This window comes from Lissotriton vulgaris, chromosome 4_1 (genome assembly GCF_964263255.1).
Source record: "Lissotriton vulgaris chromosome 4_1, aLisVul1.2, whole genome shotgun sequence".
Taxonomy (NCBI): domain Eukaryota; kingdom Metazoa; phylum Chordata; class Amphibia; order Caudata; family Salamandridae; genus Lissotriton; species Lissotriton vulgaris.
In genome coordinates this window covers 1218317968-1218345219 of record NC_141691.1, presented here as the reverse complement: position 1 = coordinate 1218345219, position 27252 = coordinate 1218317968, and the positions used below count along the sequence as shown (strand labels likewise).

The 27252-nt window shown below is 45.7% G+C and overlaps 1 protein-coding gene across 3 annotated transcripts in view; it reads right to left on the bottom strand.

The window, feature by feature from the left end:
- FBXO15 (F-box protein 15) overlaps positions 1-27252 on the bottom strand; it is a 242384-nt gene that overhangs the window by 22987 nt on the left and 192145 nt on the right. For all 3 annotated transcript variants that reach the window (XM_086965436.1, XM_086965435.1, XM_086965437.1), the window contains one exon: positions 16090-16232. In XM_086965436.1, coding sequence (XP_086821562.1) covers positions 16090-16232 — 143 coding nt within the window. The remainder of the gene's footprint in view (positions 1-16089; positions 16233-27252) is intronic.

Genomic DNA, 27252 nt, shown 5'->3' with positions numbered 1-27252 from the left:
TGCATTTCGGCTATGCAATAGCCTTCATCAGGGACAGGATTCTACAAATTAAATAATCACATGTAAGGATATAGCAGGGACTCAAATGTCAAATTCACAACTATTAAGATGGTAAAGTCTCAGAAACAGTACATAATATAACTCCTAAATGTTACCCCGTGAATCAAAGTGAAAACTAATTCGACGAATACAGAAGGGGTTAAGTTAATGAAACTCCAAAGCAAGTAGTGTTAAGACACCTCCACCAGATATTAAAGCGAGAATAAGCCATGCACACATAGTAGAAAAAGACAGTCCGAGCACAGTTACAAGAGAAACCCTTTGCATAAATTTAGTTCTAAACCATAGAGAGAAAAGTATACACCCGCAGAAAAAAGTATACACCCGCTTACCGGTTAGACTGAAAGAAAACTCCTACACGCCATTTGCGGAAGGTAGATTTCCGAACAGGTGCGAGGCATCGGTTAAATCACCACGCTGATAGTGAATATAGAAAGTGGACTAAGTCCCTAGTCAAGCAGAAAAAGCGATCAACGTAGTATAGAAGGCGGACCGTAGTCCGTAGTAAATATAGAAAACTGACATTAGTCCCTAGTCATGCAGTGAAATCAACCAATGTAGAAAAGAACGGACGAAAGTGTGTGAACAATTAGTTCAAGCAGCCATGATAGAAAGGGGTGAGAACGTGTAAACAAAGGTGAAGTAAGAAACAAAGGGTGTGTTCATCATGTTTACAGAAAGCTCTAGATGACAATGTTGCAAGTTTTATCATATATACATGAAAAAATGCAACTATATCCTATTCATAGACAGTGAACACTGGCTAAATGAACATATTATAACTCTAGAAAATCAAGTTAAATGGGCTAAAATAGACGGTTTCAAACTTAAACGAAATAGGTCACAAACATTGTGATTGAAAAAGGCAATTGTCAGAAAACATGCACAGTACATTGGGATTTAAACGGATCATGATATAGTTCATAGATAACAGCTGAATTCAGTCCGATCATTCATTCCAGTTGGTTTAAGGATTTCCAATTTGAAAATCCAAAAGTTTTCTCTTTGCAGCAGGTTCTTATGGTTGTCAATACCTTCACGTTTTTTTACAATTTCTAGACCAGTAAACCTGAGCTGACTGATGTTGTGTGAAGCTTTACAGAAATATGTTGCAACTGTAGATTTGGTGTACTTGTTACGAATGTTCGACTTATGCTTGTTTAGTCTAACTTTCATCTTTCTCTCAGTCTTTCCCACATATCCTTGCCCACAGGGACATTTCAAAAGGTATATAACATTCATAGAATCGCAAGTTGCTGAAACACGTAGTTTGATCTTGAATCCTTTGCTCGGATGGGTGATAGTATTCCCTCTGATGATATTGTTGCAATGACTGCAATTGTGACAAGGCAACGTACCATGAAAAACTTCATTAGCATTCTCTGTTCTGGATTTAATCATGTTGCCTAAGTTCGTTCCCCTTTGGTATGCAAACAGAGGCATTTCTTTGAAGATGTTATTGAATTCTGTTTCTTGTATTCCTTATCCGGAGGGGCAGTAGGGAATGCGCTCTGGGAAGTAGAGGCCTGGATAATCAGATGCTCGGGAGTGGGGTGGGTGGATAGAAAAGCAGGGTCGCCCCGTACCTATCCACAGGAGCCCCTGTGGTGGTCCTGGACCAATTGCCCATATGAACATCAGTCAGTGCTTCATTGAACGGCAGTAAAGGCTCCAAAGAGCTTACTGCCGGTTGGAACACCTCAGTGAGGAGGTTAGTCCTCAGGGCCACCATAGGGATTTCTAGGTCAAGGGCCTCGGATGCCTTACACAAAACCACAGTAAAGGACGCTCCGTCCTCCAAAGCCACAGAGGGGAGAGACAGGAAGCCAAGGTCAGGCGATTGGTTAAGACCACTGGCATCCCCTAACTCTTCTGCCAACTCCTGATCCAACTCACACTGCTGTTTTGAGAGTTTCCTCAGGTCCCTCCCGGTCCTCTCCTTCCTCCATGGCCTGAGGAACAGGTCAAAAAGATGGAGGCTGAACATAGGGATTGAAATCCCCCATCGGCGTCGGAATCGGGGTCGACCGAAGCCCGACTGCCACGTGTTCAGATTGGGGCAGAAGCTGGGGCCGACGTCTTCCGAGGGACCGGACGATGTCACAGGCGGTACCGGGGGAGTCGAGGCCAGCGGAGGAGTCGTAAGGTCAATCGGCATTGATCGGGATCCAGGCCTGGATCCAAGGGAGTCCTGCAAAGCCGGGACTGAAGTTGTCGACGGTGCAGAGGCCGAAGCCGCCGGCAGCACAGGGCAAGAACCCCCAGTTGAGCCCGCGGGGCCCGAAGGCGCACTGGCAGGGGTCGACGGCCCAAAAAGGACAGCCAAGAAAGTCTTGCACCTGGGCTGGAATTACTCCCGGACCCGAAAAGGATGTGTAGGCCGGGGTCGACTGCACAGACTCCGCCGGAGCCGCAGTGTGATACCACCTGCACCCTCAGCCGCGACCAACGAGGGGAAGTCGGAGAGCAATGATGCTTCTTCGACTTCTTCTTCGAGTACCTCAGCTTACCAGACCCCGAGTGCGAGGACTTGGAACCTGAAGAATGGTGATGGTTGCTCCGCGCGCGACCCCTCGACTTCCTCCGACTGGCACGGAGCCGACTGCCTGGGTTCCGGCATCTTTCGGGACCGCTCCTGCAAAGTTTTCGGCGCCATGGCCAGACAGTCGGAGCACGACCTGGGGTCATGGTCGCACTCCAGGCAGTAGAGACACACGTCGTGGGGGTCGGTCACCGACATCATGCGGCAACAGGCTCCGCAGGACTTAAAACCGGGCATCCCTACTCGGCACCAGCAGTCGATAGACTAGAAAAATGGAGAAAAAAAATCTCAAAAACTCAGTCAACAAGTGACTGGAGGTACTTGTTCTTCCTGGATCTGCGCTTGCTGGCGTGGAAAAAGAAAGAACTGACGTGAGCGCGTGAGGGTGGCGTTTAAGTATCTGCTGCGACATCATCCCGGCCACCACGATGCCACGAAGGACACGGAGCTGCACGACGCCACCTTCCGACACACAGGGCTACTGCTGACGAAAACTTTCCAGATCCAGTCAGACGCTTGGGGGTAATTCTAAGGTAAGGAATCTATCACTAACATGTTTTTTTCAGATAGTACATTTTCCAGCATACCCCTGCCCAGAGGAAATGAGAGATCCTATATGCCAGTGTGCCCTATTCACAAAAGAGCTGGAAAACACTCTAATGCTCTCTCCGGGACTCCCAAAGAGCTATGCAAGGAAACAAGGAATATTGTGTGGAAGCAACAGAGGCAGCCATAGAACAGAAGAGCTTTATGTAGAAAGGCAGATAAGCTTGAGCCGCCTCTGCAAATCAGGGTCAGCTGATGGCACATTCCTAACAGGACACCCCTTCCTCACAGTTCGACTAATCTGGAAGGGTACCATAAAAATGGTGAGGAAAGGAGGAGCATATACTGAGGAAGCCGGTAAGCATGACTTTTCACTTAGCAGGTATCGTAGTTGACCCTTGAATAGTCAGGCATCAGAGACTTCGCTGACCTCATATTCAAGATTTCCATCAACCATGACTGTTGGAGGAGATGTAACACAAAGAAATGGATCAGACATAAATGGCTTTAGCTGAAAAACGTGAATGATTGGATGAATCTTCAAAGAAGAAGGTAATTTCTGATGAAAGGCAACTGGATTGATGTGCTCACAGATGAATTGGGTCAAATATTTTTGTCTGAACTTATATGGTAAATGCCGAATCGGAAGGAATCAAGAAGATAACCATAATTTACCTTAGGACTTCAGATCAAGGAAAGGGCTACAATTGAGGTAGATATGAGGTTTGATTAGTAGTTTTGATTGTTCTACATTTTTGTAAACCAATACTGATATCTGTTTAAATGATCAAGACAATCTACTTCTGGAGAAACCAAAGGATATATTTGTGGCATTGAAGGTTAAGAACTTGGATGACTACCTTGAACAAAAGAACAGTGATACTTTAGTGGTTGAATTTGTGTTTTAGACAAATGTGCCTGTAGGCATATATTCTACCTAATTATTTTCAGTAGAATTACTTTAACAGTGTAAATTTTCACCAACGTCTGGTTGGTACTTAGTCAAGTCATTGGATTTAGGGCGATATCCTAACTGTGCCACAGGCCCAGACAGCTGCGCAACCCAGTTTAAAAATAAAATATAAATCATTTAAGTAGCCTCATGGGCCCCTTGGCTCAACTTTTCTAAACATTCTCTCAAAAATAGTTAGTAACAACCATAACCAACCATCAAGCAAAGGTGGATATACTGCAGTTACTGAAGAAAGGCAGAGCTACACACGCCCTATTGATCAATCGCTCTATTTAACACAGATGCAAACATATTCATAAACGTTCGGGTGAAAGTCAATTTTTACCTGAAACTGACAGATCCTTGACAATGTTCAAAAAGTGGAGCACATGGTTAGATATGCCCTCCTGTCTCTTTAAGGGCCTGATTTAGAGTTTGGCTGACAGCAGGCCATTGACAGGGTGAGCTGGGACTTTCATTGAGGAAGTCCTAAACAAAGTAAGGGGCCTCAAATGAAAAAAGTTTGCAATCGCAGATTACCAAGTCTGAATCAAGAATTAGAGTAGATGAACAAAAACCAGAGAGTATCATGCTACAAAGGGAAACAAGGTAGGGTTTCTCACAGAAGGGGGACACTTTTCGGACAACTTCAACTTTGGACAACTTCAAGGTTACGGGTGAGGTGCCACAGGGCTTCTCCCTCAGCCCCAATCTGTTCAACCTGTACCTGCAACCTCAGGCCAAAATGGTCCAGGAATTAAGGTTGTCAAGCATAACATACACAGATGACACCCAACTGGTAGGCTCAGTAACAGAGGACCCCGACTCTAAACACAACTCCGTGGCTCCCTGCATGGAAAAGGTAGCCAGATGGATGACACGCAGCAGGTTAAAACTTAAAAGGGGACAAAACAGAACTAATGTTCCTAGGCAACAAGTTAACACCGCAAATCACTATGGACTGGCCAAAAGAACTAGGACAGCCCCCGGGGCATAAGAACTCCATAAAAAACATAAGAGATTGGATAGACTGCAACCTCACAATGCAGTCCCAAGCCAGGAAAGTAGCAGCCACCTGTTTCGGAATCTTGAGGATGGTCCTAAAAATCATGGACCTCATCCCAGAGGAGGCCCAGAGAACCGTGGTATAGGCGCTGTTGGTCTCGCGCCCCGATTACAGAAACTCTCTCTTCCTGGGTTCACCTAAATAAGTGCTGAATAGACTACAGGTGGTACAAAATTCGGCAGCCAGATTACTTAGAAACACACCAAGGCACAAATCAGTGCGAAAGGCTCTGAAATCACTTCATGGGCTGCCAGTGCAGGCCAGGATCAAGTTTAAAACGCTGTGCATCGCACACAGGGCCCTAAATGGAAAAGGACCAATCTTACTAAGGAGCCTGATCACACCCTATATACCAGAAAGAGCCCTAATATCCTCCTCAGAGCACCTAGCCAAAACCACCAGAATTAAGAGATCCAGATGGGGAGGAAGATCATTTACACCTTTAGTGCCAAAACTATGGAACTCTATGCCCACCGATTTAAGAATCATCGTTGACGAGATGGCATTCAGAAAGAAACTGAAAACCTGGGTATTCCTAGGTTGAGCCCCGGATCATGCTCACTCCTGCTCCATAGCGCTGGGAAGCCCTCGGGCAGCTATGCCTTTAAAAAAATCATAAAGAAACATACATAAACTTTCTGTTCTTCTATCCCTTCTGTCCATGGAGTATGTTGACAATTACAAGTGACCCAGGAATAAATGGAATTCAGTTCAGCCCTATTAAGCATAGGAGCTGCATCACTGCATAAGGATTCTTATGAACTGTGACAAGAGCCTGAACTCTCTATTCAGTGGTCCTAGGTCCGTAGAAGATTCTGAGCTGATCTCTGGTTTAAAGATGAATAAGGACAATTCTGAAATATTAACTATATTCATTCATCTGTCTCGAGTCCCCTACCCAGTTCATGTGTGAAGCATGGGTGATAACATACTTGGACATACATTTGGTTGTTTGAAGGATGATATTTAGCAAAATGAACTCTTCTTAAAGAGCAAATGTTAGTGGATCGGATGAGATGAAAGGTGCACTTTATCTCCTGGTGCAGTAGATTCAGTGTTGTAATGATTAATTTTCTTTCACACTACTAGACCCATTTGAGTCACTTCTAGTGCCAATGACTACAAAGGTCTTTTAGGAGAGACGGTGCAGAGTGCTTAATTTTAAAAGGGTGTAGTGTAACAGCAAGCAAGAATATTATAACGGAACCTCGGTAGAGGGCGAGTGGTATCTTCCAACGTACTCTGGTACCAGGAGGCTTCCCTTCTGTATATCTTCATAGAATGGCCTGCCTAGGCATCAGGAAAAAAATGTCTGGCTGAAGGGAGGCAAGATGGCAGCCGCACTCGCGGTTGAGTAAGCTGGCTTCTACCCTCTGATCAATCTCCCCCCCCCCTTTCTTGGGCGGGATGGGTCCACGGCTGATTTTCTCCTTGTTTGGCATGATCTGGGGACTGTGTTTGAAGTGCTACAAGCTGCTGGCGCCTTCGTGGTTCGTCATCGCGAGTCCTTTGTTTTCCTGCATTCGGTCGACTCACAAAGCACTCCAGATGCCTCCAAAGACTGTGAGAGGCGCAAAGAGTCGCAGACTGCCCACAGTGACGAACACCATGAACGCAACATGTGTAGGGGCTGCAACAGGAGCTAAGAGGGCGGTCGGAGGCATGACTCTCAACTCTGTGGAGCCAATTCTGAAAACAGGCTCCTTCGCCTGTAGCAGGAAAACGCTGCCAGCATTCTTTCAAGCCCAGACGGCAAAGACTAGGAAGCTGCAGGTTGGCGTGATGGAGGCTGATGTGACTGCAGCTAAGGCCAGCGTGATGGTGAGCCCCTCGCTGAATCCAGAAGTAATTCACCAGTTCACCTCTCCAATCTCTCTCTCTGTGGCAAAGAGGTGAGTGATGGAAGTGGGGCGACTGGGGATGAGTCCGGGGGGGGGGGGGGCTCAGAGCATGGGGGGAACCCTGACTTTGATGTGATATCTGTTGCTGGAGGGGGATCAGGGGATACTTTGCGAGTAACCCCCAAAGGACCTCTCTGGAGAGTGACTACTTGGAACAGACCCAGGGGCAAAACCAAATCAGGTCGCACTAAATCCTCGATTTGGGAGGGGATCAAGCTTGTAGCTGGGACTTATAAAAGGGGTGGACTCTGGGGATAAGTTTTACTCAATGTCTGAACCCTCTAACTATTCAGGTGATGAGAGCCTGGGAAAGGGCTGGACAGGAGAAAAACTCAGCTACAGTGGCGGGAGTGACACAAGCAGCCTACACGTGGAAGAGGGGGATACAGGTGGTAAGTTCCCAATCAGCCCTTCAACTGTCCGAAAACAGAAAGAACACAGAGATCCGCTCATGACTAAGTCTAAGGGGCCTGTTGGCTCGCTAGTATGGGAGTATTCCTTTTCCCCTAATCTGGGGGAAGGTAGAGCTGTGGTTACTGGAGAGGTGGCTACCGGGATCGCTCTCCATCATCTACCAGAGGATCATAGCTCACAGGGAGGAGACTCAGACAGAGAGCCTAAGGACCCAAGGTGCATGCCGCAAGTTGCAGCACTCTATCCGCAGTAAGGATTAGGGAAGCATAAGCATGGATCTCAACACTAGAGGACGAGCTTGTCATCCAAACAACCCTCACAGATTTTATAAGAGCACAGAAGGACAATACTATTTGGAAGTTATCTGAAAATCATGCAAGAAGGAACTATTTGAGAGTCCTGGGTATTCCAGAAGGCATGGAGGGAAGGGACGTCCGGAATTTTATTGTAGAACACTTTACAGAGGTATTCCCGGAACCTACGCAGTGAGACTGGAAGTTTGAGGTTCAGAGGGCTCACAGATTCCCTTTTAACCAGCTTAAGAGAGCGGGACAGTCTATAACCAAACCCAGAGTTATATTGATATGTTTGAATAGTTTTTGGGCCAAGGAAGCAATTTATGACCTACCTAGACCAGATAGGAAAAGGAAAGGGATCTGAATTGTTTGTACGGCCCGATTATGGTCATGCGACAGTAGGGAAAGGGAAACAGCCTTTACTACGCAACTGTTACAATGCATTCCATTACATTGCATGCCGTTGCAACGAAAAAGGTGTGCAGCAGTGAATAGAAGGTGTTGGATTTAACTCCAACACCTTCCCTACTGTTGCAAATACTGGAGTTGGAATAGAAGATTAACCTATTCAAACTTCCTGCACTCCAAAGGTTGGTGTTGCATGGGCATGCGATGCAATCACATGGGTTGTAACATCACATATTCGTAGAGAAATGGTGGCAATTGCAGCAATTGATGCCAATGTTCCAGGCAAAGGGAGCACAGGTTTTATTGCTTAACCAAGCCAAACTAAAAGTTATCTGCAAGGGCCAAACGCAGTTTTCACCTCTAAAGTCCAAGCAAAAGAATATCTGCAATCAATCTAGAATAGATGGGATAATGCATATATAACTGTGGTTTGCATATTGATCTGGTTTGGAAGATATCTACTCTGGAAGGCCTGGTGTCACAGAGGGTTGGGGGATGCTGGTATGGGGGCACAGGAGGGGGTTTGGGGCAGAAGGAAGGGGGTGGGTTCGGGGAGGAAGGGGGGGCAATATAAAAAAAGAAGACATTGTGGAAGAAGGTGTAGCATTGTGCATTGGTTGGGCAAGGAAAAGGGTGGGACGATTGGAGATGTATAAAATGGTGGACAAGAATATTCAGATGGAGAAGGAATTTGAAAGTATCTGGAGGGACAGCCTCTGCTTTGGGAATAGGTAAGATAAATATATATAGCATCAATGTGGGGGGGGCCTAAATGATAGAATCAAACAAGCAATGGTCCCCGAGGTTCTTAGAACGCAAAGGTTTGTTATAATTTGTCAGCAGGAAACACACATTCGATGGGGGAAGCAGAATATCTTGACAATTAAAGGCTATATACCTTGGCAGCGTGCTCCACTCAAACTTCTAATATAAGGGGGGGTCACTATTCATGTTAGAAATGGCATGGGTGCTGGCACACGGGTATTGGGAGGATAAATGGGGCAGATGGGCGATTGTGTCACCACCCTTGGGATTGACAGTTTGCACTATTTATGGATCGTTACAGGATGACCCAAAAGTCTTTAACAACTTAGAAGTTGAGCTGGCAACCTGGCCAGAACCATTAGTCATCTGTGGGGATCTGAATATAAATCTGGTTGTGAGTAGGGGTTTGAGTAGGGGTTTAATGTTGAAATACAATGGGAGGAAGCCATTGTATATAAAGCTTTGGGTACCCTAAAAATAAGTTATAATTTAGTGGATGTGTGGGCTGATAAGTACCCAACAGTTCCGGGGTTTACTTATTTTTCATATCCCCATAGTAAACATGTAGTTTGATTACTTTTTTGTATCCTCTTCTATGTGTAATGTTGTAGGAATCAAGAAGCTACCTAACCTGCTCTCTGAAAATAACCTATTAATTTTAGACTGGGCAATACAACAGGATGTACGAGCTCAGCCACAGTTGACATTTGACGGAAAATTGCTTTACAATGTCTCCGTCATACAACACATTAGGCAGTGGATTGTACAATATTTTGATGCAAATCGGTATAGAACTTCTCATGGTATGGTCTGGGACAGTTTTAAGGCTGGCTTGCAGGGGAAAGTTATTAGTTTTGTTGGGAAGAGTAGGCAATTGGAAAAGGATGAAATGAAGGGTTTGATTGGTAGACTTGCAGTTTTAGAAAAGGACCATACTCTAGCATTCAGCCAAAATCAACAGGCGACAGCATTAACCTCGCAGCAAGAAATAGTGATGACTAAAGAGGAGATTAGCAGCTGTTAAAACAGGAGGTGTGCAGCTGCGTATCAGGCACATAAAGTAGATAGCTATGAATATGGAGAAATGGTGGGCTAACTACAAGCGCTCTGCACAAAACAGAAGTCAGCTAGGTATAATATTTCAAGAATTAAAGGGCAGAATGGACGGTAGGTCACAAGCTTAAAAAATATTATTAAAGTATTTGAATGCTTCTATCAGGATTTATACCAGCAGGAGGACACTCACTCTTCCTCTCCTAATTGGATAGATTGTATGGAAGACCCACAAGGGATTGATGATGAGATGCAACAGGAGTTAGAGGAAGAGATTATATTGGAGGAAGTTGTAAATGGCCTACATTCTATGGCCTCAGGAAAGGCAGCAGGTCCTGATAGAATCCCCTTAGAACTGTATAAGGTATTCCAGCCCGAGCTAGCTCCTTTACTCCTAGATTTGTTAATTGGGGTACAACATAATGGGATTCCACCATATTCTTGGGCAGGGACGGGCATAGTCATCTTTTAAAAAAAAGATAAACCCTCAGCTAACCCGGCTTCCTATTCGCCTATATCCCTCATCAATTCAGATGCCAAGCTTTAGTCTAAATTTATATGTTGCGGTTAAGTAGGATCATAGCTCACCTAGTTTCCCCCTGGCAACGAGGTTTGATTCCTGGGAGGGGTACCACCGACCATATTAGGCGCACTAACACCTTATTTAATGCAACAGAAGTGCTAGGGGAGAAGATGGCCTTAAATCTCCTTAATTCTCCTGGATACAGAAAAGGCCTTTGACGGCGTGTCCTGGCAGTATCTATGGGGAATCTTCGTGGATAAGGGGTTTGGCCCTGGTCTTATTACAGCTATACGAGCAATGTATTCTAGATCCTACGCCAAGTTGCAAATCATGGGCCAAGAGTCAGGTTGTATTCAGGTTGCCAGGGGGACAAGGAAGGTTTGGCCCTGGTCTCCAATTTTGTTTGCCTTATACATCGATCAGTTCATTCAGCAAATACTTCAAAACCTGTGTATAAAGCCAGTATGCATCAATGGTTTTGACACTAAGGTAATAGCATATGCGGATGATATCGCCATTGTGACTTCAGACCCTAAGATGGCGAGGTTAGAAATAGAAAGGTTGGCTTGGGAATATAGCAGGACATCAGGATACCTATCGAATGCAGGGAAAACGCAGATGGTCTGCAATTCCAATACTTGGTTTACAGATCCTCGCAGGTTGGAAGTAGCTGTTCGGGGTTAGGGTCAGAATGTTTAATAAAATCTATACAGATTTAAAATGCGTGGATAGGCTACATCCCACGATAATTGGTAGATGCAACATTCTCAAAATGATGATCTTCCCTAAGATTTTGTATCTGCTCCGCTTTATCCCTGTGAAGATTGATGGCATTTGTTACAGAAATTAGATTCTATCTTTATTAACTATATCTGGCTGTATATGAAAACCTGGCGATCTTTAAAGTTATTACCTCTACCGCAAGACCGCGGAGGATGGGGGGTCCCCAACATACATTGTTACTATTATGCTACTTTCATACAGCAGATGGCGGAGCTGTTCCTATCGGAAAATGCCAGTGTAAATATCAGGGGCCAGGAGTATGGTACAGCGATTTCCACTATCCATCAGTTGGTCATGAGACGATCGGCCCGCGGTATGCTTTTTAGATAACTGGAGGATAGTTAATACAAGAAAACCTGATTCACGTGTGCGATTGCAGTATGGAAAGTGTGGCCTAAAGTGGAGAAATTTATGAAGATACCCATTTGTAAGAGATATTCACTGCTGTGGCGCTCCTCTCCGTTTCCTGCAATGTCTTATGACGTGGTAGTTTAACAGTCGGAACAAAAAGGCATAACCAGAATTGGGGATTTATATCGGGCTAATCAAACCAGCTTGTTTTCTGACCTCCAGGAGGGGTATGGTGAAACGGCAGGATCATATTTTAAATATATCCAGATTATCGGTTATCTTTCTCAGGGCGGGATTAATTAACTCTCTAACACAAATCCCACTCCTGCAAGTGGTTATGTGCCCCCGATCTAGGATAAAACACATTTATATAATCCTACTGGATAAAGTCCCTGATGATTTAGAGAAGCTGCGAGATGGTGATGTAGATCTATATAGGTCAATTGTACTGGGCTCTGAAACTTTTCTTGCTTCTAACCTAAAAGCCTAGCACTATCAAACTATTTTCAACCTTTATTTTATGCCGGCTAAACTTCTTAGTTGGGGCAAGAGGGAGGATGATAAATGTCCTAGATGTACTCATGGGCCAGACGATCTAATAAATATGTTTTTTTGTGTGGGAAACTGACACTTCTAAAACAAGGGAATGAGGTGTTTCTGTATGAAGCATTGGGTAGGAGAGTAGGCATAACCCCATTACTGATGCATGCCAGTGTGCAACTCGATAACCCCCAGGTGAACTTTACATTTATTGTGGTAGCTGTAATCGCCACTCAGTGGAAAAGGTCTATAACTAGTCCAATTAACACATAAACGAATAGTGATATCAAAAACCCACTATATATAAATGATCATGAACCACTTTGTTGTACTTTTATTCAAAATTTATTATATTTGATTGATTTTGTAAAGAATATATACTTTTTTATAAAAATTTTTAAAAAATTTAGTTTTTCAGAGGATGACTGATAAATAGTTTTGAAGAAACCTTTTATACATTGCTAAATCAAAAATGGTTTGTTATTGATGGTGCAAAAAAACATACATATAACAGGACATAAAATAAGACAATAAGAAGATGAATGAACATGATGTAGGCAAAGCGGTAGATACACACTACGCGCGTTTCGACTCGTTAGCCTTCATCAGGTGACCCTTCTTTGACTAAAAACAGCTTAGGATGAGTGGAAAGCTAGTCCAGAATACTGGCTAGTTGTACGTTCAATCTAGTAGACCTAGCATACTGGTAGGGAAGGTGCTGATACAAAGTTGAATTATACACGTGTAATTTCCTTAGATGTATTTTGATCGCGACGTACAGTATTTCATTAATTCTGAGAATAGATATGGTGCTAGTAATAAAACACTTCAAATATCTCGGCGTTGTGGTTAGTGGCTCTTAAATAATGGACATCTAGAAGAAAAGCCAGATCGATTTTCATATGGAAATGATAGGTTGATTTTTTCAAGGGTAGAATGCAGTAAATCTTCTGGCTTCTTCAACGCATCGATGATAATGGATCCCGGCGTCTTGTGACGGAAAACACAATATCACTATTCGTTTATGTGTTAATTGGACTAGTTATAGACCTTTTTCAAATTAGACAATTTTTCCCTATGTATAACTAGTGTTTTTCATATATAGTGGTCCCCTACTTCCTAAAACTAAAATCGCCACTCAGTGGAAACATGTCAAGCCCCCTCCCTACCAGGCTTGGTTAGGTAGCTTACTAGCTATTTATAATCTTGAAAGAACACTATACAACTGTAAGGGTAGCCGTGCCAGTAAGAGGTCGGAAGATCTGGGCTCCAATGAGCAAATGGCTCAGAAGGTGCAGCGGTGGCACAGATTGGTTAGACTATGTACTTTAAAAGATCTTGAGTAATAGTTATATTTATTATCAGTTGTATGGTACCTTAACTATCTATTTTACTGTGTTTCCTTCTTCTTGTGTAAATGAAAAGTACAAGAAATGTAGATCTTATTTATGATGAAATTCCAGCATATATTAATTTGCGATGCCTCAATGTTTGGTTTATAATCAATATTAAAAAAAGAAAAAAGAAATGGCTGGAAGTGAACAGAGCTATAGAGGGGATGGCAATGTGGGACTTAGCTTGGTTGCAAAGAGCCACCATGCAAAACCTAAAGCGACATGAAAATGTTTCAAAGAGGCAAATAGGAATTGTATGAGCTCGTTTCGTTTTAATACCCTAGAATCCTGCAATCTTTGTTTTATCCCAACGATGATAGAGGCATAATTTGAAAGATGGAAGGGGGGAAAACTGTAGAACACCAGCAGACATATGTAAAAAGATCACGCAAATCATTTGAGGATAGTAAACAAAATGTCAGACTAACTGAACATAAACCTGATAGGTTGCAATTTCTCAACAGAGTGTTAAACTATGCCAACAAAGACACCAGCACTGGGCGTTAGCGGCATTTGTGTTTATCCTTCAAATATATAGAGCTTTGGTGGAAGGGGAACTGCATGGGTACATGACATATTAGGATCACTGCACTAGACATCTGGGAAGGGAAATTAAAGAAGAGGAGTAGGCTAACTTGTGGTTAGATGTCCCAAAATGTTTGGAAATGAGAGCACATAAATTCAATCAGTAGCACTGACACCACTGCACAGGATTTACCTAGCCTCCATAGACCATTGCTGGAGAGGTGGATTAGCGATTAGAAAGTACGGACATTGAACCTAGAGTACTTGGCTATATATTACTGAACTTCTAGTTGAGGGTGTGATGCCCCTAGTTTTATGGTTGAAAATGTATGTGAAAGTTGCCTGTCAGTGCAACTATGTTTCTTGTGAATACTCTATGTTCCTGCAGATTCCTCACCTGTAGAATAATCCCAGGAGTCAGGCTGGACCTGTAAATTTCAGGGCTCTCAAGACTCCGGTTGTGGGTGCTGCCTTTATATCAACACCAAAGTGACATTGCATGAGACTACCAAAACCACATAGCACCCACCTCACTGAACCAACTTCTGTTTCCATCCATTTTTTCAAAGTCTTTGAGGCAAGCGGAACGATTAGCATCTTTAAGTAGTGCAGTACCAAACTAAAATTGGTATCTTATTAATCTTCCCCTATAAGACAATCATCAAATGGCGAGGTGAGTGGTCCAGTGAGGAATTTTCAGGTGGACAGAGTATCCTCCAGAAAAATCATTACCAAAGAAAGTAGTAATTTTATCTTCTGAAAGATACTTCCACCTTTAGATTGCTTACATTTTAAACAGATTCCCAAGCAGTACCTTCTTTAAGGTGGTTTGATGGATGGTTAGATGATGAAGTCTTGCACATTGGATCTAGCAAACTACAGAATAAGTTCCAGAGAGAAAGAGGACGGAGCTTGGCTGCAATGAGCTGTCAAGCTAACGGTGCCCATAGGACACAGTTTTGGGCTGGGCCACAGGCCAATTACAGATTGCTCTATCCGGGATGAGCAATAGTCCTCACTTCCGGGTCCACAACTAGAAGGTATCAGCTTATACAAGATTACATACTTATTCTCATAATATACAGAGCTAAGCGCTTCAACTGACATATCTATCATCCTACAAAACCCACTAATAGTAAGAATTATCTGCCACAGAGTAAATCTGTTGGCCACTATATACCAACAGGATCCACTAGCTTATCGGAAGCTCTCTGACAATCAAACTTGTAACTTGTAAGCTTGTTCCACCATGTTATAACACGACCACCAATTCACAAAATGGGCATGGCTTCTGAGTGGTGTTCAGTCACTCTCCAACTATGCCAAACAGAGCTACTCAGGTACAAGATTACGCATTATAGCTCTAAGGCTATACCAGACTTCATCCTCCATATCTCAGGAACGTTCCTGCTGTTGTGGATTTGAACTGGACTGAACGTATCTTCAGAACTAATCTGATCAGATTGCAAATGCAACTCACATGCATAAATTGAAAGTCTAAATATTGTGCTTATCTGTAGTCTTAAACTCGTTTTTGACACCTACATGCCCAAGCAATAGGAAAATAAATGCACTCTGAGTACCGCTCAGAACTTCACACACTACAAAAGATCAAGTCTCACACACGTTTCCAGTCATGTGAGAAAGCTCTGGCGTGTAGCTAATAGTGAGCACAGCAGACATGAAAGCATGCAACCAATTGCCAGATTCAGCTTGCTTTTTAATAAAGCTACTTCACTGGCTAAACTGCTTGTGATGGCATGCTGTACAAATGATAAGAAAACAATACATACAACTAGTATAAAAACATTTAAAATAAATATACAATTTGTATAAGCATCAACAGAAAATGAAATATGTAGATGTCTAAGTGTTGGGAGAAACACATATATAATTTTAGTTAAACAGTCCTTTTTTAAAAGAACAGCTGTTTTGTATCAAATATAGTTCATCCTTCACTTTTGAGTTACCTTTTTTGCAGTGCAAATGGCTGAATGACCCGCACATAAAGGTTCTTCCCCCACTGTGTATATCAATGTGTAGTTGGTAGTCATGCAGTCCATATTGAGAGTCAATGTCATCGAGGATAGGTTTACGAACAGGAATAAATGGCCTATTATGAACAAAAAAGCAGCATTAATAATCTAGCCATCCATTTACTTCCAACCACTTGAGATGGGAAATAATAAACAAAAATGGAAAACATACACAAGTCATGAATTTACTAGCAAATTTTCACCACATTAACATGGAAAGATACTTGTGAATTCGGGCAGCAATACAGTTGTGACAGAAATTCAAAGGTAGTACACAGTCTAATGAAGGGGCTTATTGACTTAGTGGTGCATTCCCTTTTGAAGATACATTTAGTGTACTGATCCAGTGGACTGGTAGCTCAGAATAAATGTATTAACTAATTAACAAAATGTACACTTGTATTGTGATATCCACAGAGGGAAAATAAATCCTTTTTCAGGTGTTACTTTCACCCTATTACCATACAGCTAATGAAGGTGTGCGTTAATCTCAGAGAAATGTCAGGTTTTCTATAGGGGCTACCCTTAAACTTCCAGAAGATGATGCTCTTGCACATAGATTGCATTCATGGCAATAAGCATGGTAAAATGTCCCCACACATAATACATACCAATAAGAAATCTGGACGCTGACCCTCCTCAAGCTCTTGCAGCAAATCAGCTGGCTGAGTTATTAAACAACTGACACTTATTATCCCAGAAGATATAAAAGCTTCGTTCCTCAAGGTTTCATTCAGTACAATGCCATATCAATGACACAGATCACTATAGTCATCAAGTATACACTTAAGAGGCAGCACTGATTCTTCTTGATGATACAGTTGATGCTCTGCTCCAATGATTTCAACAATGCGCAAAACTGTGTGGCAAACCCCAGCAGTGGATCAAATGCTTGCCATCAAACTAGAACTAAATAGATCTGGCTTAACCCTGCAGCAAAATAATTAGATGTGGTACTCAAAATGACAATTGGTTATTACTCTTTATTTCAAAATGCACATTGGGTCACTTGCCCAAGTCATCTAAATTCAGTGTCATATGTATTTCCAGATTTACCTCCAACTAATGAATGGACACGAGAACAAAATATGCCACAAGCATATCTTCTACTAAATGGAGAGAAACATTTTTTTGCCCTGGACAGCCCAAAAACAAGGTCCATAAACTATGGGAAGACATCCTGTGAAAATGCTTCACTCACTCACTCTATGTTCTTCCCTGAGGCCAGAATACTGGCCAGTGCACAAAGGAAAAAATAAGGGTCTCATTTTCAATGCGGCTATCTTCGGGCCAAAGATACACAAGTTGGTAACAGAACAAATCTTTTATTAAGAAAGGCAGAAAGCCACTGTTTAAGGTTAAGCAGAGGTGGACACTAGCAAGATCAGTTTTCTTAAGTTTGGTTTGTCTACTGTAACAGGATGTCTTTGCTGACACACTATTACCAAGTTAAATAACCAGAGAGCTAACATGGAGGTCTGCAAAACACAGGAGGCCTAAGAGATAGGTATACCCAGTGTCCAAAGGATTCTATCGGACTAATAGTATTCTGATGAGATTTTCTCTCTGTCACCCAGGACAAGAGTCAATAACATTTTTCCCCCATTGGCCCACTGCAATTTATGCGCGATGTTGTATAGTCCTGAAGAAGGTGGATCACCTTTTTCTTTTTCCCACTGAAGCATGTGTTGCCTGCTTTGTGAGAGATCCTGGCCCTCAACACAACAGCAGAAATTGGAAAATCCTTTCCTGGTGTAAATTGCAGTGTATGTGAAATGTAGCTGGGATGGGTGTGAGTGGAATATGTGAGAGAATGTGTTTTCTGTGATTGAATTAGTGAGTGGAATGTGGTATGGGCGAGACAAGAGACACACATTAGGTATTAATCTAAACATATAAACCTTTTATATACAATGTACAAAATATTGTGCTTTCTTGTTTGTGAAAATATGTTTTGATATCAACGAGAAAAAGGTTAAAATAATAAAAAAAGAATGTTATGGATTTGTAAATGGCAATGTATGGAAGTATGTATTCACCATATCAATTAGGATTACAAACCAATGAAAAATAAAATAACACTACAAAGTAATATGCATATATGATCTTAAGTGGTTTCTGGTCAACCCACTGAGCATTTTGTTGGCCTTTAAAAAGATACAGGTCATGTGGGATTCAGTGTTGTGGGGGCTTGGCCAAGCAGGCTAACAAAGAGTATTCGGGATTGCCTTGGGGCTGTTTTTCATTGGTTCCATCTAAACAGCCTCAAGTGCAATTCCGACAAGTCCGAAGTACTTTTCTTTGGGTGCGACACCGAGCCTGACTGGCAGTCTTGGTGGCCACAGGATATGTTCCCTCCATCCTGCTCCTCTCAGGTTGCAAAGAATCTGGGGGTGAAGCTGGATAACAGGTTAACCTTGAAATCGCAGATCCTGGGGGTGTCTGGCATGTGCTTTGGCATCCTTAGGATGCTGCGGAGGTTTCTTCCTTTGTTATCCGTGGAACATAGGACGCTGACAGTTCAGGCTCTGATTGGGTCCAGGTTGGATTATTCCAACATTCTCTACCTGGGCCTTCCCGAGTACCTGCTGCAGCGCCTTCAAGTGGTGCAGAACGCCGCGGCCAGGGCTATCTTCGGCCTTAGTAGGCGCTCTAGTGCCTCGGGCTTGCTGGTAACGCTACATTGGTTGCCCATTCGCAAGAGGATCGCCTTTAAGGCTTTGACCTTGGTCTATAAAGCTCTTCACAAGGGGGGAGCTAAGTACCTCCAAAAGAGAATGGTCTTTTATCATCCGACCAGGTCTCTGAGGTCGGAATCCCTGCACCTTGCTGTCGTCCCTCGGGTAAAGAAAGCGCGCCTTGGTGGGCGCTCTTTTGGAGTGCTGGCATCTCAGCTATGGAACTCTCTGCCGCTGGCCCTGCGGGGTGCCACTAGCTTATTGGCTTTTAGGAAAGGCCTTAAGACGTGGCTTTTTACTCAGTAGCCGTTCTTTTTGGTTTCTCTGGCTCACTACTCTTTTAGTTTTTCATTTGGTGTTATGTTATTATGCTGCAGTCTTCTTGTCTTTTCCAATAAAAGCGCCGGGACACTCTTTCTGAGTAGCCGTGCGCTATAAAAATGAACCAATAACATAACATAACATAACATAACAATGGTGGACGTGCCTTGCTGAGGCTCCACAGTGGGAAGACAATTCCTCTGCTTTCCAGCGTTGGTCTCGAAACAAGAAACGGACCCCCAGCAACTGGGGCCAGCAGAGTACCTGCCGAAGTTGTCCCCTGCTGCAGGACTTCGGGGTAGCGGGCGAAACGGAGCCATAGAAGATTACGCTGTGGGGAGATAAAATGGCAGCCGCCCGCGTCCTCGCACAATAACCGAGGGTCCTGGAGGAGCTACAGGAGGCGCGACCCGAGACATCGAGCAGTTACGACGTGCGGCAGTCTGAGCACCCGACAGCAGACTTCAGGGGTTTAGGTGCCGCCGACGGACGTGCCCCAAGCATCAGGCAGATCTCCAGAGCCCTACACCACACAGCCCACGGCAGCCTGTGACGGGCAGGTGAGCCGGACCCAGCATAACCGGCCAAGAGAGAGGGCGGGCACCACACGGAACTGCTGGGATCCGGTGGCACCGTGCTGAATCTCCCTCCTGGGCTACCGGGAGCCTGAGAACCTTTGGAGCCGAGGCTGCCTAACCCCAACATGGCGCCCGGCGAAGACAACCACTGAGCCTCCTGGGGGACAAAGCGAGGGGCCAAAGCGCCAGAAAGGAGAAGACACTGTATCGTAGACAGTCAGTGGTGGGGGAAAACCCCCCTGGGCTTCCTGATAACCGGGAGGGTGCGTGGTGCCCCCCCACCACCGAGGCCCAATTTGACCGGGGCCTGGCCCTAAAATGGAGGCTTAACAAACCGATTGGCGCCAAAAGCGGTGCTTGGCCTTCCCCAACAGACCAGCAGTAGAAAGTGCAACACAACAAGCTCCTCCTTGACCTCATGAGTTATTGGGCCCATCCGGCTGTGTAAGCTACGTAACCGCGAAGGCTGAAATCCTCAGAGCGACCCTCACGGTGCCTACCAAAGAGCAGACACGCCCCCAGGCTGGACACTTGGGGCACCCGCTCGCCGGACGGAGCGAACAAGGGACAGAGCTCACCCAGATTCCACATCTGAGGATGAAAGGTCACGTACAGCGTCCGCCGGACCCCAGCTCCACAGCACGCAGACCCGAGTGGGACTGCACACCCCAGGAGACACGATGGGGAAACCTAGGGCCACGCACACTACCAGGGTCCCGGAGATGGTGCCGGAAAACATGCCGCAGCCCAAAAAGGGGACCAAACTGAAGACGACTCCACCGGACATGTCCGTATACGACAAGCTGGACCGCGTGCTGGCAGCCATTGAACTATTCAGGGTATCAATGGAAGAAAGACTTGGCACCCTGACGACCGACATCAGCCTCATTAAGGACGACCACTGCAAGCTGGCCGACAAGGTCAATGAAGGGAGAAAGATCATGGCGGACTTGCAACGAGCAGTGAAAGACCAGCAGAAGACAATACGGGATGTCCTAACCCGCCTTTCCACAATGGAGGAACGAATGGTCGACTCGGAGGGACGCTCGAGACGCTGCAATATACGCGTGCTTGGGCTGCCAGAAGGAATTGAGGGGCAGGACCCCGTGAGGCACATGGAGGCGTGGGTGAAGTCTTTTACCCCGGCTCCTGTACGATCTACCTTCTTCTCTATTGAGCGCGCCCACAGAATCCCGGCGCGAAGACCCCCACCGGGAGCACTTCCCCCGGCCGATGCTAGCAAAATTCCTCCATTTTAGAGAGCGGGATGCATTGCTCAGGGCCGCCAGGCGATCGGGCCCCCTCCGGGTTGAGGATAAGCAGGTGATGATTTTTCCGGATTATGCACGAGCGGTGCAGCAGCAGAGATCACTTTTCTTGGAGGTGAAGCGGCGACTAAGGTCAAATGACATTCAATACTCTGTTATTTCCCTCATGACTTCGAATTATCTACCACGACGCTACCCTATTCTTTACATGTGCGAAGGAGGCGAGGGACTGGGCGGACCTGCACTGTCCGCAGCTCCCTGGGTCAGGTACCATGCGCGGACAGAGACACAGAGAGCCACGACCCAAGAAGCGCAACCCAAACAGAGGGCACAATGGAGAGAACAAGTTAGCACGGAGCCCCACACTTGATTCCCCAGATCTGGAGCAAATAATGCAGGAACGTCGAGATGTCCTACGAGCCATGACTGCACTACAGGCATCACCGACTTCAGATTACATGGACAGAAACCCACGCCTATTCTCCTTGGCGGCGTAAGACGACCGACAGCGAAGACTTCTTATCTAAGGAGGACTATATCACCCAACCCAGAGTCACCCCCCAGACAGCAGATCTCATAAATTAGGGTACATGCAGGGTCATATATAGGGGACGGTCACAGGCACATTGTCCTCAACCTCACGTAGCACGTGGAGGAAGGGTGGCCCTGTTAGCAGAGGGATGTGGGCCCCCGCCACAATTGCAGTCATCACGCTAAGCATGTAGCACTGTCTCGACACTGCCAGGGACCAGATGACGCACACTGATCCTTCACAGACCCGCACAAATATAATCCTCGCAGCAGCAGGCACAGATCTTTTCTCCAGGAGACCCACCTCACTAAGGAGGAATTGTGCAAACTCCAAAAGAAATGGCAAAACTTTTTTTTGCGCCACTACCTACTCAGCCTTCGCGAGAGGAGCACTGATCTGGATTCGACCCAGGGTGCCCTTTTGCGAAACTGGCAGATGGGTGGATTCCGAGGGCCGCTCTGCGCTAATAGAAGGATTATTGGATGGCCAGCCCATCCTCGTAGGCAGCACATATGCCCCACCATTTTGGGGGATCCTGAGGACTGCCCTGGTGGGATTCACACACATGGATACTGGGTGGGGATTGCAATTGCTCCCTGGAGCTCACACTGGATAGATCCCAACGCACCCCCCCCCCCCCACCAAGCAGTCCCCGGCCTGTGGGCACACAGCCGCACTCCGCTCCTGGGCTACCCATTGGTCCCTAACAGACGCATAGAGACATACCCACCCCACCACCAAACTATATTCATTCCACTCGACACCTCACAACTTACGAGTCCGCCTGGACCACTTCATGTGCACTCAGTCCCTCCTGTCCACGTATCAGACACTTGGCCTGTTTGGGCAGGATCATTTCAGATCACAACGCAAATATCGTACCCCTCGCATGGCGGCCTCCCGTACCTCCGATACCCACCTGTCGCCTCCCCAAAGACTGCCTTACAGACCCGTTGTTCCACCGCGAGCAGTCAGAAACCATTCAACACTACATTGCCGACAACACAGGCACTACATCGACCCGGTCCCTAGAATGGGACGCTTTTAAAGTGGTCCTGCGGGGAGCATGCATCAGGCAAATCACAGGAGTGAAACACAACACTAGGGAGGAGGGTCGCGCAGTTATCTAAAGCAACTGATCAGCAGGAGCTCCTCCCTACGCAACTGGCAGAGGCTAAAACCAAGTACGAGGAGGCGTGTGCCGATTTACAACGCTATAATTTTCGCACATACACCACTAGAGTCCACCATGAAGGTAATCGTGCCGGTACCCTACTAGCCTGACTCGTTCGTCAGGACACGCAAACGCAACCGATCACTGGCATCCGCAATACCAAGGGGGAGGTGGTCTACGCGCAGGTGGATATTTTATTGGCTTGCCATGACTACTACACCATGCTTTACAAGGAGCCAACTCAGGACAGGGGAGAACACATTCTTAGTATATTCACTGCGAACACCATAGTCCAAATCACAGATTAGGAACGCACAACATTAGATGTCCCACTGGCACCGGCGGAGATCAAATCCGCCATCCACCACTTGGCCAAAAACAAAGCTCCGGGACATTCGCGGCTTCCCGATAGAGCTGTACTCCAAATTCTCCCAGCAGCTGGTCCCGCAGCTCGACGTCATCTTTCGGGAGGTGCTAGAAGTGGGACTCCTCCCTCAATCGATGCAGGAATCTGTGTTGGTAACGTTCCCCAAGCCAGATAGGTACCCTCTGCTCTGAGCTTCATATCGCCCTATCACCCTCCTGACTACGGATTAGACTCACGGAAATACTCCCCAGACTGGTGCATACGGACCAGAGTGGATTTGTCCCCGGGAGAAATACCTCCCAGAATATACGTCGGCTGTTCCAGGTCCAGGATGGGGTGAGGGTCAAGTTCCCAAGTGCGTCGTGCCTAGTACTGGATCCTGAGAAGGTGTTCGACACCCTGGCGTGGCAATACCTCTTTGAGGTGCTCAGGAGGGTGGGCATAGGGCCCCAATTTATAGCGTACACCCGACTATTGTATACCGACCTTACCACAAGGGTTCGGATAGGCCGCTATGTCTCCTCTTCCATCCCCATCATGTGTGGCACCCGCACATGATGGGGATGACCATCATACTCGCCATAGCTATGGAGCCGCTGGCAGCGCGACTACGGGAGGTGGACGAGCACTGGAGCATCCCATTGGGAGGCCGCACACATTGCGTCTCCCTCTATTCGGATGATCTCCTCATTTATGTTAGAGACTTCACAGCAGACCTCACCACCCTATGGACCACGCTCGCTGAATTAGAGAGAGCTGCAGGGTTACGGGTGAATTGGGAGAAATCCTTTATCTACCCCCTGCACCCTAATACCCCACACAGGGAAATTCGTCTGGGAGAGGCCTCACTAGCATGGAAAGGCGACGCTTTGTGCTAAATAGGTGTCAGACTATACCATGAGCCCCGTGACCTCCTGGAAGGCAATCACTACCGGGCCCTCCGGGGACTTAAGAGTCAAAATACATTTTGGCAGACCCTACCTTTGGCTCCTATCGGGAGGGTAGCCTTATCCAAAATGATCATGGTGCCCCGGCTTCTTTACTACTTTACTAATATCCCAGTTATCCCGCCGCGGACCTTCTTCCAAGAGCTCAACTCATTACTAATCTCCTCGATCTGGGGAAAGGGCCGCTGTAGAGTGGCTCTGTCAGTTCTGCAGCTGCCGCGCAACAAGGGAGGAATAGGCGCCCAGTCATTCGAGGCTTACTTTTTAGCGGCGCAACTACAGTGGCTGTCGCGCTGGACAGCACACCGCAACCTTGGGGAAACAGTAAAACAGGACGGATGGATAACAGTCCCGGAGCTGACCCGAATGCTCCTTCCGGGTACCAAACCCAACCCGGCTCATCCATTATTGGTTAGAACGTCCAGAACCTGTATCATGCGGATTCACCACATGTCCAAAGGGACTCCGATATATTCCCCGTTCTTACCGCTGGCGGGACTCCCTAAAGGACACAAATTCTACACTGCGGGAGAGCTTAGGATTTGGACCGAATACCAGCTCACCGAAGCCCTATTCTTAGACAGCCAACTGCTCCCGTTCACAGACTTGGCTGAAGGAAGAGGGCTTCCGGCTGGCCAATTTCTGCCACACCGGCAGCTGGTGGCGGACTGCAGGCGGATCTGGGACCTGGGGGACGGGGAACCCACGACTCATCCGGTGTTGCGCACACTACTACATATGGGGGCTGGCAGCACCATATTACATGGATCTTTAAATCCATCATGGAACTCACACAGGTATCACTGACACAACTACGGCTCCGTTGAGAGAAGGACTTTGGTCCCAACCTCCATGACAGAAAGTGGCTGACTGCCCTAGAATACCACAAAAAAGTGTCCCGCAACCAAAGATTAAAAAAATGTCCAGTTTAACGTGTTACACAGCGCCTACCTCATGCCGGCGCGGCTCAATCTCTTTTACCCGTCATCCCACTTCGAATACCCCCGCTGTCGCACTCCGGACGCCCCATTCATCCACATGTTTTGAACATGCCCGGTGATACAATCCCTTTGGACAATAGTGCACACCACACTACAAGCAGTCACAGGCGTAACAGATTTTCATACATGGGAGGCATGCGCCCTAGGCATCTTTAAGGGCAATAAGCGAATGAAAGTAGAGACCAAATTCGCCCTGCAAGCCGTCCTACTGGCAAAAAAGCAGCAGCAATGTACTGGCGCATAGTAGAGGGTCCCCCAATAGTGGCATGGTGTGGGGCAGTGAAGAAATGGGCCGCAGCTGAAGAAGACCTCATCCGTCAGGAGGAGGCTCGAGGCATACGACGGCGTCCCATTTCACTAGAATGGGCGACACTCCTGCACGACTTTGTGCAAACACAAGCTAGTGACGCAGCAGCCCTGCTAGATACCCAGGTGGCACCTGGCCCGAGCGCATGCTAATCCGCCCACACACGCACACACATACACACACCCCCCACCCTCTCTGCTACTTCGGCCAAATATCCAGACCTCCCTCCGGGACACACAATCTTGAACAGGATAGAGAAAAGGGCCCACAGGTGAGGGCATAACTTGGAACTCCACTACACTGGCCCCCGCCTTATGTGACCCCCAGCCCACCCCTCCTCCCACCCGACCCCTCATTCCCTGAGTTACGAACCTCCTAGTTCAGTTCAGAACATGGATTGCCATTTGCTGACACCTCTTGTAGGGGCCTATGAACTAGAGACTAGCATACGGGTCGATGAAACACGATAATCTTACCAACGACCATGTTCACGTTGCCCCCTGGCAGCTCCGACAGAGGTGCTCAGGAGGACCCCTTCCACCGGTCGGCTAATTGATTACCTGATTAATTGCCCCCGCTACTCATTGTCATGACAATGTTAATGTTGATTGTAATACTGCAGCAGTCAAGTATGAAGTGTGAGTAATGTATGACATGTCTAATTATGAAATCCAATCAAAATGTAAGTGGGATTCAGTATTTTGTTTAGGGATCTGAAATTATCACAAGAAACAATTGCGTCCAGAGAAATCTTTTTGTTTACTCAGTGATCAACTAATCAATTTCAAACACTGTTACAATTTAAATAATTATGGATCCCCTGGCAGTAATACAGTATAAAAATGCAATGTATTTACATATTAATCTGTAATAACAGAAATAATAGGGACGAGAAGGCGCAACACACAACATTAACACAAAGCAAAGATGTAACCTAGAGCAAGACATTTAATCCATAAAAATGTGATATGTCTGCTATCTAGCATGAGTATACTACTCCATCTAAACAATGAATTCCCAGTATGTTTATTGAGAGCAAACCCAGCATCAACGTTTGGGTCTCAAGTCGCTAAAAGACCCTCCGTAGGGCAAATTAGCATTCTGAATGCAATTCAGCCCCAACATAAAAGGCAAAAGGACAGCCATCAAGTACAGATTCAGTTGAACGCCCAAGATCCTGGCTAATGTATAGCGGTCGTTCGTTATCCACTTCACAGGAGCAAGTCGCCATCAGTAAAGAAAACAATGTGCCTATAAACTAAAATATATCAATATAGCCTGCTACAAACAGACACTGTAAATTACGCATAACAGGCATGTGGAATCTTAGGGCCTTATTTAGAGTTTGGTGGACTTGATACTCTACCAAAAACATGCCAGATTTTCTGACTTTCGTATTACACGTGCATTATCACTTATGGCAATTGCAACACAGTGGACAAGATATATGTCTCATTTTGACAGAGTATCCCATATGGCAAACTTTAAATAAGGTTCTATGTCAGGTATGAGAGCCAAAGTTCACCAAGCAGGCTTAGCAGGAGCAGACGTCTATTGCTTCAAACTGAGAACTTCCTTTGATGTGTATCTAAAAAGAGTCAAATTGTGTACATTATTAGTTCCAGGCCATCATTTATTGGTTAGATAACAACAAAATTTGAAATTGATTTATTGATTAATGAATACACAAATGGACTGCTCTGGAAGCAATTATGTTTAGCGATATTTTCACAGAAGTTTAAGTCCAAATCACACCTGCCAAGCTAGTTGGGACCCTCGAGCAGAGCAGTATGTTAAAAGGATGGTCTTTGAAAGTTAGGCCAAGATCCTCTACAAAAGCACATTGTGGAAGACATTAAACATGCAATTAATACACGAAAGACATGATGCAAACCATTTGCACATACCAATTAAAAATACATTT